At 41.7% G+C, this 15,437-nt stretch overlaps 4 protein-coding genes across 6 annotated transcripts in view; 3 read left to right on the forward strand and 1 right to left on the reverse strand.

Annotated features, from left to right (window-relative positions):
* The window catches only part of LOC122825241 (pleckstrin homology domain interacting protein), a 42,406-nt gene extending 37,366 nt beyond the window's left edge, over positions 1-5,040 (forward strand). For both annotated transcript variants that reach the window (XM_044106487.1, XM_044106488.1), the window contains exon 40: positions 70-5,040. In XM_044106487.1, the coding sequence (XP_043962422.1) occupies positions 70-779 (710 nt within the window). In that variant the 3' untranslated portion in view covers positions 780-5,040. The remainder of the gene's footprint in view (positions 1-69) is intronic.
* A 635-nt stretch (positions 5,041-5,675) lies between these two features.
* On the forward strand, positions 5,676-9,416 carry si:dkey-261l7.2 (uncharacterized protein LOC569751 homolog). 2 transcript variants are annotated; one of them, XM_044106505.1, is made up of 7 exons: positions 5,676-5,926; positions 6,133-6,274; positions 6,354-6,443; positions 6,550-6,638; positions 6,903-7,067; positions 8,744-8,860; positions 8,946-9,416. In XM_044106505.1, the coding sequence occupies exons 2-7, from the start codon at positions 6,150-6,152 to the stop codon at positions 8,984-8,986; spliced, it is 627 nt and encodes a 208-aa protein (XP_043962440.1). In that variant the 5' UTR covers positions 5,676-5,926; positions 6,133-6,149; the 3' UTR covers positions 8,987-9,416. The 2 variants fall into 2 exon arrangements, with proteins under 2 accessions (XP_043962440.1, XP_043962439.1); XM_044106504.1 differs by having other exon boundaries at positions 6,903-7,063.
* A 2-nt stretch (positions 9,417-9,418) lies between these two features.
* Positions 9,419-10,887, reverse strand: irak1bp1 (interleukin-1 receptor-associated kinase 1 binding protein 1). Its single transcript, XM_044106503.1, has 4 exons — positions 10,637-10,887; positions 9,984-10,065; positions 9,775-9,905; positions 9,419-9,676 (listed from the first exon to the last, which is right to left on the reverse strand). Exons 1-4 carry the CDS (start codon positions 10,885-10,887, stop codon positions 9,424-9,426), a joined length of 717 nt encoding a protein of 238 aa, XP_043962438.1. The 3' UTR covers positions 9,419-9,423.
* Position 10,888: 1 nt separating this feature from the next.
* The window catches only part of LOC122825243 (hormonally up-regulated neu tumor-associated kinase homolog), a 128,763-nt gene continuing 124,214 nt past the window's right edge, over positions 10,889-15,437 (forward strand). The window contains exon 1 of the mRNA XM_044106494.1: positions 10,889-10,976. The gene's annotated coding sequence lies outside the window, so the exon portion shown is untranslated. The remainder of the gene's footprint in view (positions 10,977-15,437) is intronic.

Here is a 15,437-nt window from a genome sequence, read left to right on the forward strand (position 1 = left end):
ACCTACAGAGCAAACGATAAATCGTCTCTACTTGTGTCTTCTCTCTTTGTCCATATTTTTCCTTTTAAGGTTCTCCTTCCAGCCCCTCGACTCAAAGTACGGCCCATCTGAACGGACACAGCGGTCACATGACCTTAGGCATGGGAAGAAGGAGGCGAAGGTCCAGAATAGACTCACCGGTGAGTCCTCCAGAAGTTCCGACTCCAGCCAGCCCCTCAAGACCCCGGGGTCGACCACCTGGCAAGAAGAAAGGCAGAAAGAGCAAGCAGGAACAAGATGAGTTGAGACAGAGTGGGAGTCGCCGGAGCTCCACTCCGGATGACGAGCTGGACCACTCCACAGGGGACGAAGGCGGCACGTCGTCCGCCCCGGAAACGTCAGCACCGTCAGACTCTGGCGCGGCGCCGACACCTAGGCGACGAGGCCGACCGCGGATAGTAAAAACGAAGGAATCGACTTCTCCAGCCGAGTCGCCTGAGCCCTCACCGCTGAGAAGGAGCAGCAGGAGAACCAATGAAGAGGCCATGCCTCATCCCCAGACTTCCTCCGAGCGATCGGGTCGGAAAGAGTCTCCAAAGGGCGAGGCTGGGGATGGGACGATGGGGTCGATGCGCACACGTAACCAAGGAAGGCGGTCCGCCTGGTACATGGAAGAGGACTCAGAGGAGGAACAGAGGCAGTTGCTGTTTGAGGACTCGTCAATCACCTTTGGGACGTCCTCTAAGGGGCGCGTCCGCAAACTGACAGAAAAGGCCAAAGCCAATCTCATAGGCTGGTAAAGGACATATGCACAAGCTCGAGTGCTCAGAGGGCCGAGAGATCCCAGCGGGATTTTCGGACCGGATGCTTTAGACCAAACGGAGGCTCAGTTGGCTGACGCTACGGAGAGCAAACTGTGCCGTTACCTGTTACCCTTCTCGTCATTGACCCCACCTTCCTCTCTGCCCACTAAGCACTTTAGCACTGCATGTTCATATGCTCCCACACCTCCTATTCTATTGATCCATGTTGGATCCCACAGGAGCACACAGAATCTCTCCCTGTGAAGACGTTGTTTCCCACTTCGTCTGACGATACTCTCCTCTGGTGGACCTTAAACACAGTTCAGAGTCAGATTGGGACGAAAAGTGAATTGGTCTGTCCTACGCCAACAACTGGCCTAAGACCACATATTCTCCCCCTAACTTCATCCTTTCTGTTTTTTTATATAACCTTTTCATTGCTCTTTCTAAAATTTCATATGATCGTCCCTCTGATTTGGAAGTCTTACACATTGGCTGAGCTGAGCGTGTCTGTCTGTGCTAAAATACCAAATGGCGTACCTTTGTCGGTACTGTACATCTGTACATTTTGTGTACCGTTAATGTGTTTTCGTTCTTTTCTGCATGTTAATTAGAGAGAGGAACAGTCTTCTTCCTGAAAGCTGGTTTTACTGTGAGGCGGAAAAATATGATGCATGAGTGAAAGGAGTCATTGATGCGCTTGTATATCATTTCTGAATGCGTCCTCTGCATTAGCAATACCTTGTGCCTTTTACACGTAAGGTGTGTGGGTGTGCATGTGCGCTATGTCTCTACATGTGCCTGTTTGTCTACAAGCTTGCATTTTGCAAGTACAGTTCCAGTCGTACGTTTGCATCCAGTCATCATTGGCGTTAACGTCATCTTAATTTGAGGCACCTTATATTGTAGGTGAACTAAGATGCAACTTGAATTCATTTTAAAAACAAGAATTTGGAGCAATTTTGGATGTTTTTTGAGGTTTTTTTTTTTTTTTCTTTCTAATCCACACAGGTTTAAAGTCATACATACAGGCTCAAATATTTACATACAGCCTGATTAACGGTTGGGAGAAGTTTCTGGCGTAATTTTAGCGGATCGTTTGGCCAGACTTTTTCGTAGAATTTGTAGTTCGGTTTCCTCCCATGAAACCTTGATAGGGTATTCGTCTGGGACAGTCCAGGATATTAATTTTAGTGTGATTTATCAGCTAAAAAATTATTCTTGATGTGTCTGGGATCATTGCTCCATTGGAACCTTCAACATGGATCAAGGTACACTCGTCTCACCCAAACTGTGATTGATTAAGAAGAAACATTTTAAACCTGAGAACTCTGTTCCAACCGTTAAGCTCAGTGTTACACCGAGGGTCTGTTTCGCTGCCAGTCGTACTTATAGTGAATTCTACAACTTAACCTGAAATTAACGGCTACTGCTAAGCTCTAAAATACTCATACGCCTGACAGGTTTAGATGTAAAATCATCTTATGTAACCAAGAAGGGTTAGTTGTTTCCAACAGGAAATGAGACAGCCATTTCTCAAAAGATAGAACAATTTTTAGCCTTCCTGTACAGTTGGGTTCTTAGCAACTGAAAAAGGGGGAATTTCACTAAATATAAGTGGAGCTGAACGATACATATTTAACCTTAAACGTGTAATTTTCAAAATCTACAATAAATTTCAACTTGTGCACCAGCTCTTGTGTTTAGTTGTAGAAATAGTTCAACACCCCGTCATTCATGCCGATCGTGAGTGGATGTAAACATCTGACCGGCAACGGTGTGTCTGTGCAGGTGTGTGTGTGTGTCTTGGTTTTTAACACGGCCGAGTGCAGGCTTTACCCGGAGCGTACAAACAGTGGCATACAGTTCGATGATTGCAGAACTGCTCAAAGAAACGACTTCAGAGCTGCTGAGAAGAATTAACCGGTCGATGTAACCGACCCTACGGTACAGAGAGCGGTCACTAGCTTTGAGATGCATCCGCCACGTTCCTAAAACAAGTTTGAAAGAATGTTGAGATGCTTCGATGGCGACAGCATTCACTTTTCACATGCAAATCTGTCTTGGAGGTTCTTGCAACTTCCTCGTAATTTGGAAAGCAAAACAGCGGGGAGTGGAGGGAAACCGGATCAAAACTGCATTTTTCTGGAAAAACAGCTTCACGTTTCTGATAGTGTGCCTTTGCTATTCTGGCATATTGAATCCTCTTCTTTTTTTTTTCCTTATGGGGCCTTGTTTCATCATTTTACATTTGGACTTCTTGTTTCTGCTCACTTCTGTGTTCTGAGAACTGGACTTTGAGTTTATGGAAAAAAAACAACAACATTGTAACTTTGGACTCTCTTTTTGCCACACGTAAAGGGTACCGAGTTTATAAAGACGCGTCCGTTCCCGGTATTTTGTTTCTCCTCCAGCACAGAATGCCAAAATCTGCGAGTTTCATCAGGTGTTGTGGGACCGACTGGATGCTAGCGTCGACAGCACACCTGGTTCATCTCATAGCTCACATATTACTGAACATATATCCTGTTTGTCATTGTTTGTTTAGAAAAAAAAAATAGGTTTGTCAATGCCAAATTCTGTCTGTGGGCACTGAAGTTTTAGAACATGGCTTTTGAATGTGTTTTCTAACTAATTTTTATTGTCTCCACTGTGGATGTTCATTTATATATGATGTGTGTTACGTGTCTTCTGTCTGTCTCCCTGCCATACAAGAGGATATATCAATGGATTGATCCATGGAGATAGAATGATGCTTTATGCTCTGCCACGCATTTGAGGGTTTTGTTGTTTTTCCTTCTTTTTTTGTTTTTATAATGTCCGTATAAAAGTTTATTTGAAATCTGGAAGGGCCAAAAACTAGCGACTGTTTTTCTCAACAGGGAGAGACAAAATCTGTTTTCCGATTGAGGTTTAAATCTTTACCCTTGCAAGTATTTATTGTGAGTGCAGGATTTAGTTGGCTTTAAGTGTTTATTCATGGCTTTTTCTTTTTTCTTTTTTTTAAATAACATCACTTTATAACTACTTTATGTGCACATAAAGTTTTAATATTATTTTCAATTCAAATGTATAGTAGTACAGTAGATAGACTTATAAAAATCTATTGGTACCTCTGGGAAAGATGTGTAAAAACCTTAGAAATAAATACATCTATTATTACAGTGGTATAATCTCACACATTTAGCTGCTAGTTTTCTATCGGATTTAGTCCTAAGGGCTGAAATGTTCAATGAAGTATTGATTCCATGCTTTGTGAATCACTTCAGTGTTGACCTGGCAAAAATGTTGAGGATCATTTTGCCAGCTCAAACATGGCTTCTTTTTTTTTTTTTTAAGTTTGCTGGGACACGCCAGCGGATTTTTATTTCAAATGTCCTGGTTTTGCACAATAAGGCCCACAGCATAACAGCCCCTTTGGCTCAAACCCAATTGAAGTATAATAGCAAGTTTTGAATCTTTACATTTGTGATGGTTGAACAAACATTTTTTTTCCTGGTTCACTCTTGGTTGCCATTATCAGATGTAGGGAACAAATAATATACCATCACTGGTTTTCTTAATAATCACTACTAATGGGATTGTTTTCCTACTAATTGAATGTACATTTTAAATTGTTTTGTGCGAGATTATATACCTGCAATAAAAGCTTATTATAGGTGTTTCATCCATCTTTACCTGGGGTACCAATAAATCTCTGTCTGAATGGACAGATGAACTAATCTACTGACCCGGGATTCTTTACTTTGAGATTAGGGGCTTATGTTTACACCAGTCCCCTTAAAACATGTGTTTGTCGTTTTAAATCCCTGGTTCGGCAGTTCAGAGCTGCACTGGTGCATTTATGTTTTCATGAGAACATTGATTTGGTCAGTGTGAGCCTCTGTAGATGTGTGGCAGAGTCATGCTGCTTGTGGCGCCTGCCTGAAGCATCTGTGTGTGTGTGTGCGTGTGTGTGTGTGTGAGTGAAGTGGGTGCACGTGAGCCACCAGGACGCGTTTTGAGATGTTTAAAAAATGTTAGGTTTTATGGAGCTGTCGGAGATAAAAGTGAGTAGAGGGATGGGGGAGGGTTCTTTTATGTGAAATTATTGATGAAGCTGTCTTTGTTAGTTTGGATACTTTTTATATTTAAAGAAAGTGATGCAGAATAAAAAAATAAAAGGCATAAAGCTAGAATGTATGTGTAGGGGAGTACTACTGTCCTGTTAGTTCATACCAATATTTTAAGTAAATAAACAGTTGTGTTTCCATATTCAGCTTACGTTTTGTAATTTGTGGCATAAAAAAAAGTGATTTGTATCTTTGCTGTGTTAATTCAGGAAGCAGAAAGAGCTTCCTCCAGATTGTGAGACCTTGATTTCAAAATAAAACACAAAATGTACTTCCATATGATAAAGCAAATTTTGGACCACTGAGCAACGACAGCGCAGTCTGATTCTTTCTCTTAGCCCGGATAAAAGGCTTCGGACATTTAGAAGCAGATAGGTTCCAGCTACAGTCTGTGTGTTGTTGCATTTTCTACCTCACCTTTTCCTTTCACTAAAATTTCTCATGAACATGCTTGCACTCTTTCCCCATGATTGCTTGAGCTATGAAACATAATCCGAAATAATCTTGCTTTTGTTACTGTTTTCATATAATTTTTCAGAGAAACAAAATTTTGGATCATTTTCAGTAGCAGTCATACAAAAAATATCAATAAATTTGGAAAAAGAAAAAGAAAGGTATAATTGTAATTAATCTACATCGTTTCATTTTGTAATTGAATTTGTGAAGTTCTCAGTGCTGTTCAGATTTATTTCCTATTAAGTGGCTTTTGCGACAGTGGATGAACAACTCTGCCCCCTTGCGTCGCTAAAGCGCATGTGTCACTTCTTCACTCACCCGGACCTCACGGGCTTCCTGACGTGGCGGGTCGCTAAAGGTCCGTCCGCTCCTCCGTGGGCTGCTGTGATTGGGCAGAGCACCTGTTTCGGAAAGTTTTTAGGAATACTGTAAATAAGCAGGTGGCGGCGGCATGGGTTGCCGTTTATGTAAATAAAACAGAAGTGAAACCTTGTCACTCTGCTCAGGTTTCCCAGGCGCAACCAACTCTCCGCAGCACAATGTTGAGCAGATAGAAAGTTTGAGCTCCAGAAAGAGGTAAGAGAGCTACTGTTACAGAAATAAGCTGTTACTATGTTTAAGCTTTTTTTTTTCTTCCTTAAATTGTAATGAGTAAATTTCAGTAAAACTTTTTTCCTCACGGAGGCTAAAAAAAACAAAACAAAAAAAAACAGCCTACGTAGACTTCGGCTTCAGTAGTTCCGCACTCCCCGCATGCACCTGACGCGCCTGTCCGCCTTCAGGTGTCAGCTGCGCAGCCATGCCTCAGCTCGGCCCCGCCGCCGCGCTGCAGATCGCGCTCCTGCTCTCCGCCGTGCCCGCGCAGTACTACATCTCCCGGTGGTGCGGCTCTACGGCGGCGCAGCGCTACCACGCAACCACGCGGTAAGGGGTAGCGCTATAAAAACCCTTTAATGTAATTACATTGTGATAATATAGGGATATATTATTAAATGTGTTTCAGGTTGCTCCGCATATGGAAACAGTGGAGAACGTCATACCTTAACGCTAGTGCATGGAGCGACTGGACAAACCAGCAGTTGTCCAAAGTTAAGTGAGTAGACTTTTAAGTTTTGAAATAAACTATTCTTTCTATTTAGGTTTAGTAAGCAAACCCAACTCAGCTTCTTCTTATAAACAAATATTCTGACTTCCTGCAGGTCTCTGGTTGGGTTGGGACAGGAAGAGGAACAAGTGTCTCCACCAATAGAAACCATGATATTTGATAATGATCATGGATTCTTCGGAGGTTTGTGAAATTCCAGTATATGTACATCTCTTGACTTTAGATACGGCGGTATTTCAGTGCTGTTGCCAGTTTCACCCAGTGTTATTTCTGAATCTCTAATGTTTGATCGTCCAAGGAATTATAATCACCACCAATGACACTAACAACTTATCTGGATATTATCTAGTAGACTTAAACAAGGAGCCCTAATGCCATTGTCTTCCCTGTGATTGATTTCCCTTTCAGTACTTGCTTTAAAAACTTGCACACCTTTTGTCCCTGCAGCCTCCAAGGCAGTGCGTAGCCCTCGCCCCCCGTTTGTGTTCCTGCGGGTCGGAGAGGTGGTGATGGAGAGGAAGGGCCACATGATCGGGGTGGTGGTGAGCTGGGACGAAGAACTGCGAGCTCCTCAGGAGTGGGTGGACAGAATGTATTCGAACTCTGAGGTTGGTGAGCAGAACTCATTCATATCTTCAAGGTTGTTCTACTTCAATAACTCACAGGACTGGACAACAATTGTAAGCGCTCCTGGAGGATTCAGATGTGGAGAACTCTGTTCATTCCTCTTTACACAATCTTAGATATAATCTAGGATCCTTGTTTTGCTCTTATGCTTTCTCCAGTGCAGCCTACAGGGTTTCTATAAGATTTAGGTTGGGAGACTAAGAATGCCATAGGATAAGAACTTTGTGTCTGGTGAGCCAATGTGGCAAACCATTTTCAGTTTACTGGAGAATACAAGTTTTTTCAATGTTACTCTAACAAAGAACTTGGTCCTCCATCTACTCTTGAGTAAGGATGAGGTACTTTTTTACACATATTTCGTTTAAGGGCTGGACAATATGGCTGAAAAGTATTGCAATATAAGCATTTCATTATCAGTTGATCGTTTTTGGTTTTATCCAAAGTCCTGCCAACCTTGACACGTGGCCTTTCCTCTTTTATTCACAATTTCCTCTAGAACTGTTGTTCTCATTTTCTCCTTTCACTCCACTCCAATCTTTATCTATAAGTGGTGACAGCATTGTCCACGGATGGGCAAGATTTTATAGTCAAGAATACGTATTACCTACATTTCTTGTGACAAACTCCTTCGCCTCCCATAATCCGAATGGATGCTAGCACGTTTGATGAGCTAGTTGGGCACCTAGCCCTGTTTATTCTCCACCACGTAATTGTCAGCTGCACAAAGAGAGGCAGTCACGCAATGTGTCCATGCGACTGGTTGCGCTGACTCTCAACATTATCAGTTCAATGTGAACATTGTTTCCTGCCAAGCAGTTTCCTGTTCAACTCAGCACATTACTGAGTACACATCCTTTGTGTGAATGTCTCCGGCAGACGTTCACTGAGTCCTCTTCAACTACACACAGACCTCCGAGGAGTGAACTGTGCCAGAGTATGTTGGAGGCAACGTGAAACTGCTACTGTGCAAGTAACATAAGTTGTTGCTAGCTTATCAAGAGTGAGTTAGCTGATGTCACCAACATTTCTAAGCTGAGTTGGTGAGACGTTAAGCGGTAAAAGCCTTTCTTTTGCCTACGTCCCCCCAGAATGCCCTGCGACTCTGGACTGGAGCTCAATAAAATTATGAAAAATCTTTTGGACAAATCTTCTATTAATATCCCAACAGATACTTTATCGCCCAGTCCTGTTTTGTTTCACACCAAACCAAACTGTTTGTTGCTGAAAAAATTTTAGCAACATCCGACCAAAGAACACAATTACATTAAACGTCCCATAGATTTAGAGTAGTTGACTTCCCATGTTTGCATTTGTGATGGTAGGACAAGACTACTAAACAACCGGTTGACTTTTAGTTAACGATTGTTATGGGGACCCAATAGAAAACAATTTCCTGTTTTATAGAGAAAACTGATTTTTATTTAAAATCTCCTAGTATTCCAAAGAGCTCCTGATGCCATGCACTGTCACAAGTTTCTTTAAATAAAAGTATAATCTTCTACTATTCCCATTTGTGGGTATGTGATACTTTTCTATATGTCCTTATTTTGTTTAACATCAGACCCAATCTGAGTGCTTGTTGATGTCAAATCCAATCAGGGCTGTATAGAGACCTTGTTGATTAAGAAAAAGAAGCTGTACATTGTTTTGTGTGACAACAGGACACAAAGGCAGAGAAGACGCCACATTACAAGGTGCTGTTCGGCGGACCTGGACCCTCTTCTCTGATGGTTGCATACTTGCCTCAAACACAGCTGGAGCGCCTCACAGGGATGAGGGTAAGGACTTTCTGCCGCAGAACTTGAGGTTTGTTTTATACTCGCACACTCCTCGCATCTTGAGCTGACGGTTGGATGTTTGTAGCCGGACATTCCCACCCTGGAGAACTACTTCACACATTTTGACGGGACGCGCTTCGTCATGCAGGACTGGCTCAGGGAGCTGTTCCCAGAGGACGAGACCGAGGGCGACTGACTGGGACGGCTTTCACGATTGCGCTCCTGAGCTTGGTCTCAGTTTGTCGCGACGTTTCTTCCAAGACAGGTATTGAACTTAAGCACCAATGGGTGCGTAAATCAGAGAGACACACTGAATCTCCCCTCACTCGGACTCACTTTTGCCTTTTTGGAATATGGAGACAAATACTGGTATTAGAAGTAACAAATGTAAGAAAGTCAAAGTTTTTTTTCTTCTTTTTTACATAATTTATAGCTTATAGTGTGCAAATGATTTTAATGAAAGCCACCGGGACTGCCTCGACTTTGGCAAAGACTATAAAATTTAACATCTGTTCAAGTGTGAAAACCGTGCAATAAAGTGTTTCTAGACTCCAAATGTGTGTTTAGAGCTTTTTCTTGCTTTTGTCTCTGAAGCTGAAGGAAACAGACACTTGCGAGGTGGCGGTGGCTGTAGGAAGGAGAGGAGGAAAGTGCATCGAGTTGCATTCTCCACCTGTAGCCTCCTCTTCGTTCCTCCACTCCTTGGTCTCCTCCTCTCTGACCAGTAACGATGCTCCCAAACTTTCCCCCAGTAGCTGAGCGATCTTACTGGCCTTCTGTTGAGCATTTTCAACGGCTGACACAGTCGCACGAACCCTTAAAAATACAAAGAAACACCACCCAACACAAACACGCTGGTTACCACTCCTGCATTTGATTTAAATGAGACGATACCCGTTTGGAGCTGTAAGCACCTCAGCTCACTCAGGCACGCAGCGCTGTGGAAGAACCGAGGCGTCCCCACTTGGACACTCTTATCCAGCTTTTCCAATAGGACGCAACACGTCTGCTCCATCTTCTTGAATTCTGAGAAGGTCACCAGGATCTGTGGGAACATTTGGCAATCCTGTCAGGTCAGGGAACTCTACTCTTGCAAAACCAATTAGCTGTCCAAGCACCTCACCTCTGCTTCCATGACATAGGCCTCAGCATCTCGGCAAAGAGTCCGTCTCACTGTTCTGTGTTCCTCGCTGACGCCATGTTGTCTAAGGAGAAATAAAAGAAAGAAAGTTATATTAGACTAAATATAAGTGATTTATTTTGGTAAAAAACAGGAGTGGATTCGTTGCATCCTGAGTAAGCAAAATTTTAGTACTGAAAGGTCGCGACATTTGCCAAATTATTATTATTATTTTTAGCAACATTATAGCTAGTAACAACATACATTCAATTAGAATATGCTTTCCAATGAGGAAACCTTTTGAAAATAATCTTGAAGCAGGTGTTAAACGTGCTTTTTGTTTATCCCAAATTTCTATGTAAATTATTATTTAATTTCTTTTGGTCTGATGTAAGGAACTACGTGATTTAAAAAAATGCAAGCCACCCAGTTTTATTTATGAAAAATATTGAGAACAATTTACTTCCTTTTGGTTTGCTATATTGGAGCACAATAATATTAACTTTCATGGGTGGAATGTGTCGAAAGTGTGGAAAGATTAAAGGAGTACGAATACTTTTTCCACGCATTGCATGCCGGTTGCCCTTGGCAACAAAACCTAGTTAACGTTACGACACGAACGTTGTTTATTCATATCAAAGCTCGGTTGTTTTTACCTGATAGTCTGGAAAATGTATTCCAGTCGCCGAGAAATACTGTTAGTCACCTCGTTTATCGATTCCTTCGTGCTGGTCACACTGACCACCAACCACGCTCGGTCGGCCGGGCAGGAAACCTCCGCCACGCCGGTGACCTGAATCTCCCTCACCGGCTTATTGAGACATGTTACCTCTAGGTCCTGCGGTCTGTTTCTACAGTCCGATTCTGCCGCTGGCAGAGCGGCGAAGACGCGAACCGGGGGGTTCATAGTGGAAAGGAAAATAAGCTCAAATGAACTTCCCGCTTCTATGGCGACGGACGAAAGGCTTCCTGGGATTTGTAGTGCAAAGATTAACGGTGGGTACACTAGCTAGTAAGTAGTTCGGTATGTTTTTACTCAAGTAGAAGCTAAAAGTAGCCATCCAAGAACGTAAGCAAGAGTAAGAAAGCATTACGTAAAATGGCTACCTGAATACTGTGTGTAACGAATGATTTAATATTTTACAATAATTTCACCAGACCGATAAAAAATAGTTATGTGCATATTCTGGTATTTTAAAACTCAATTTAAAAACCCTACAAATATATATATTGGCAAGTAACACATTTTAAGAGTCTTATTCAGTTTTAGTAAAATAGGTTTTTATTTACTAACACTGCAAAGTGGATAGAATACCCAGAAATTTAATTCAAGTAAGATTACTGGTATATCATAATTTTACTAAACTAAAAAAAAAAACAATGTAGTAAAATTACTTCTTTAAGGTACTTTATTTATTTATTTATTTATTTTTTTGTGCAAAGTGTTTATAAATGTAACTAAGTAAAATGTAAGTAAATGTCCCACATATGAAAATTAATCTTTAACCATGGACAAATTTTACATAAAATGTGTCAACTACAAACTACAACTTTTATGCTTTTTTTTTTAAAGGATGTTTATCTTATAGTAAAATGAGAAAAATGTCAGAGTTAATACTTTTGAAGGCCCAGTGTACAAATAATAATGAAAGTATTAAACTATAATGTATTAGCTGCTACAGTGTTATGAGAGTACATCAATGGAAGCATTTGAATGTTTCAGTACCTCTGATTTGTCAGTAGATGGCAGCAAACTGTAACAGTTGGCAAACAGAGATGGGGCGTTACTGCAATCTAGATCACCTTCTGTCTAAATGTGCCAACTTTTGATGTTGCCTCTTGATGTTTTTAAGAACATTTAAGATAAAGACTACAAAAATACTTATAGTCAAAATAAATTGGTATTAACGGAGGTAGCAAGTTCACATTTGAACTTGCTAATGCCAGTAAGATGTAAACCAGCTTACTGGCAGACGAGGAATGTTAATTATGATATAAATATAAAAAGAAACGTGTCTCAAATAGTAAGGATTAATAAATGTCCCACAAACTGGGATTGTCATAAGTTTTTTGGCTGTGCTTTGTTTTGTTTTTGTTTGCGTTTTTTTAAAAAACCCATTTGGAAGCAGTAGAGATTTGATCTCGATCTCGCCGGTTCCTCTCTGTACGGCAAAGTTTATTTGGTTTCCTTAGAGCATTAAACTGTGAAATGAGCATTATAATCACAACCTAAAAATACAAGGACGTATTTGTTGTTGTTGTCTCTGGTTTCGCCGGTCCCCTGGTACGCCCTGTGAAAAGCCCCACATCTGATGCGTCGCTCCAGCCAAGAGGGATAGAGCACAGTATGATGGGATGTTTTCATAGGACGGAGAAAAGGAGACTCGTACTGTTAAAAGCTCTACTGAAGTTCAGAGGATTCTTCTTCTATTTTTTAATGAGGAACTGCTCTAAAAAAGTAAAAAGAAAGAAAAGTCCACCTCCGCTCTCTCCGGTGTCAAAGCCGAATGGTGGATCACTCACTGTGCTTTTTAAAATAACTCTGGCATTCATCATAGGGCTAAGGTGCTCTCAGACGTCAACATGATGACCATAAGTTTAACTTCGTATGATGACTACCATAAAACAAGGCTGTAAAGATTTATCGTAAAGAGCACAGTAAACAGGATCGGGGAGGTTCTGTCCCTCTCATCTGTGGATATGAAAGGACTGGGGTCTGTATAGATTGAGACTGTGGTCACATTTGAAGAACAGCTTTGACTGTAACGATCTCTAAATCTGTTGATATGTCTCCCCTTCCGTCTCGTTCGGTCCAATCTGGCTGCGTTGGCCTCCCTCCATGTTTCTGCATAGACCACAATCGAGGCCCCGTGCAGTTTTATGGCGGTTTTATTTTCATACTCCGCTCTGCGCGCGTTGCCATATTTCATATAGTTTACGCTGCATTTCTTCCACCTCTAGTGTTTTTTGTTGTTGTTTTTTTTTTAATTATTATTATTATTTTACATACTTTTTACTTTGGGGCTGATAAAACCTGCAGCTCGCTCTCTGCTGCGTCTCCAGCTGCCGTCTGTCTTCGGCTTTGTTGTGTAAGCGCTCTGGGTTTTTCTGCTTTCAGGGTTTCCTCTTTGGATCTCTGATAGCAGACGATAAATGTCGGACTCTGAAGCGTTTGCGTCGACAGTCATCCCGTCAGGACTCGGAGCTGTAAACCCAGCACTTATCAGTTAGTTTTTTTAAACAGCAGCTTCAGGTCGTTGCTCAGCCAGCAGGAGGTACCAAGCGACTGCGGGTTTAATTTGTCCTGCCTCCTAAAATGTTTTTTATATAGGAACTTTAATCATTTAAACTTTTATGCATTGCTATTACTTTGTTGTTATCTGGGAGGCAAGGAGAACTGTTATGAGGGAAACAAAGGGCGAATTAAAGTTAAGGTGTAACATCAAAAAGCAGCTATTTTTCTGTTTGTGAAGAGAAGCTGTGGTATAAAATAAAGCTGTCCTGCGAAGATATAAGAGGTTTGTGTGAGAACAGTGGGAGAAATTTAACACGAGGTCCACGGTTCCTCTGGAGGAGCTGCAGAGATCAATAGCTTTGCACAAATCTACTGTAGTTTTAAGACAAGAAAGAATAAAAGCAATTGTTAAAACAAGGACATAAAGAGCCCTATTGGCAAAGAAGAGGAATCACACGTAACGCTGAAAACACCGCCCCACGGTTAAACATGGTGTTGGCTTCATTATGCTGTGGGGATTGCGATGGAAACTTTCCTCTGATATTATTGTTTTCCTATACAATGGTTTGTTTGATATTGTCCTGTTTTATTCCAGCATGTCCAAAAAAACCTCATGTGCTGGGAATCTTTGTATTTATTTGTCACACAGATTGAATGGTGACCCACTTCTACCAAAGTATTACAATGATAAAAACGCCTTTGAAGGAACAGAGAGTAATATTTATAAACTAAAAACACCATCGCAACTTTTCAGTTGTTGTTAGACAGTGAAAAGATTTGTAATTTGTTGTGATGGTAATTTAGTCATTTAATTTCGTCACCTTCCTAACATCATTACATAAGTCTTTTTTTTCTGACAAACATAATTGTTTTTTTGTTTTTTTTTAAAAAAAACATAAATCATCTTTTGGAAGGTGACGATGACCATAGGTTCGCAGACTCGGATCATTTTTACACTTTCCACAAAGTCAGATTTTTAACAGACGGGTTTTCATAAAACATCCCGTGTTTTCAGTTCATTTTGGAGAGCCAAGCTCCCCGCTGGATTCTCAGCATGTCAGTATATTATCAGAAGAATTTCCTCTTGCTGTCACTCAGCTCCACAGCGCCCATCTCCGTAAACAGCAACCAGCCAAATAAACAGTCCGGCTCGCAGCCCCGCTGCAGCAAATCCTCGCATCGGCGCAGAGTCTCGGAAAATAAACCAATAATGCGAGCAATGATGAAGAATCAGAATTTATGCTCACTCCTCGCACTGTTTGCTCTTCGCCCAGCTTAAGACGCGCACAGCTGGCCTGGGATTTACCTCCTTCCTGTACATCCAAACCTGTAAAACGATGGCTGTTGGAGCAAAAAGTTGAATTTCCTGCTCATTTCCATTTCTGCTCTTTTACAGCTTACGGATGAGAGGTTTCCATCTTGGGTCTAACCCAGAAACCCGTGTACGCCAACACACACACGCACAAACACCCACGCGTACGCACACACACACACACATACTTGCCAAACCTGTTGTAAAGACCTCATAAAGACTAAACATCTGTTTGTTGCAGATGGTTTTGCAGCAGAAACCCGCGCTCTGCTGAAATGCCCGCAAGTCCAACTGCCCCACAGAACAAGCTGCATGTTTTAATTGCATCCAACTGCATCAAGGTGCAGACATACACACATACACGCACACGCACACACACACACAGGTGCGGGCGCAACATGGTGCCTCGATTGTGCGACCACGTCGGGAGTGATTTTCACCCGCTTTTCAGGTATTATTTAAAATAATCAATTATCGCTCTGTCGCTCGGCGGTTTAACTCCTGCAGCGGGTCTTCGTCTCACGCTCTCGTGAGTTGCTATTTCTGCCCCTTTCTCTCCTGCAGATTTGTATTTTTTAAGGCCTAGTTGGGTTTCAGGGCTCTATTAAAAGTTCAAAGGCAGCATTTACTGCTGCAACTGGAGCTAGTCTACACTGAGGCTTTGCACTAATGAGTGCAAGATTCCCTGCACATAGTTTTAGGGTAAAACACACACACACACGCATCCACACAGATTTCAAGTCAGACAGCACATGTTTCACTTGTGGAGGCTGCAGCAAGACATATAGTTGGTTTTTATTAGTTCTTGTCATTTTTGAAAAGGCGGCTATTTAACAGAAAGCTAAGCGACTGAAGTCTTTCAAGTGTCCATTTCCTTTGTTTTTCTCGCCCTTTCTACTTTCCGTCAAAC

Source organism: Gambusia affinis, linkage group LG22, assembly GCF_019740435.1.
Source record: "Gambusia affinis linkage group LG22, SWU_Gaff_1.0, whole genome shotgun sequence".
Lineage (NCBI taxonomy): Eukaryota > Metazoa > Chordata > Actinopteri > Cyprinodontiformes > Poeciliidae > Gambusia > Gambusia affinis.

What these genes read in the sequence shown, in the direction of transcription:
- si:dkey-261l7.2 (XM_044106504.1), top strand. Translation starts at nt 6,150, where the DNA reads ATGCCTCAGCTCGGCCCCGCCGCCGCGCTGCAGATCGCGCTCCTGCTC. An exon ending in CGCTACCACGCAACCACGCG is followed by an intron (nt 6,275 to 6,353) that starts GTAAGGGGTAGC and finishes AATGTGTTTCAG; the next exon opens with GTTGCTCCGCATATGGAAAC. An exon ending in GAATGTATTCGAACTCTGAG is followed by an intron (nt 7,064 to 8,743) that starts GTTGGTGAGCAG and finishes GTGTGACAACAG; the next exon opens with GACACAAAGGCAGAGAAGAC.
- irak1bp1 (XM_044106503.1), bottom strand. Translation starts at nt 10,887, where the DNA reads ATGAACCCCCCGGTTCGCGTCTTCGCCGCTCTGCCAGCGGCAGAATCG. An exon ending in CCTATGTCATGGAAGCAGAG is followed by an intron (nt 9,906 to 9,983) that starts GTGAGGTGCTTG and finishes ATGTTCCCACAG; the next exon opens with ATCCTGGTGACCTTCTCAGA. An exon ending in GCGTGCCTGAGTGAGCTGAG is followed by an intron (nt 9,677 to 9,774) that starts GTGCTTACAGCT and finishes TGTATTTTTAAG; the next exon opens with GGTTCGTGCGACTGTGTCAG.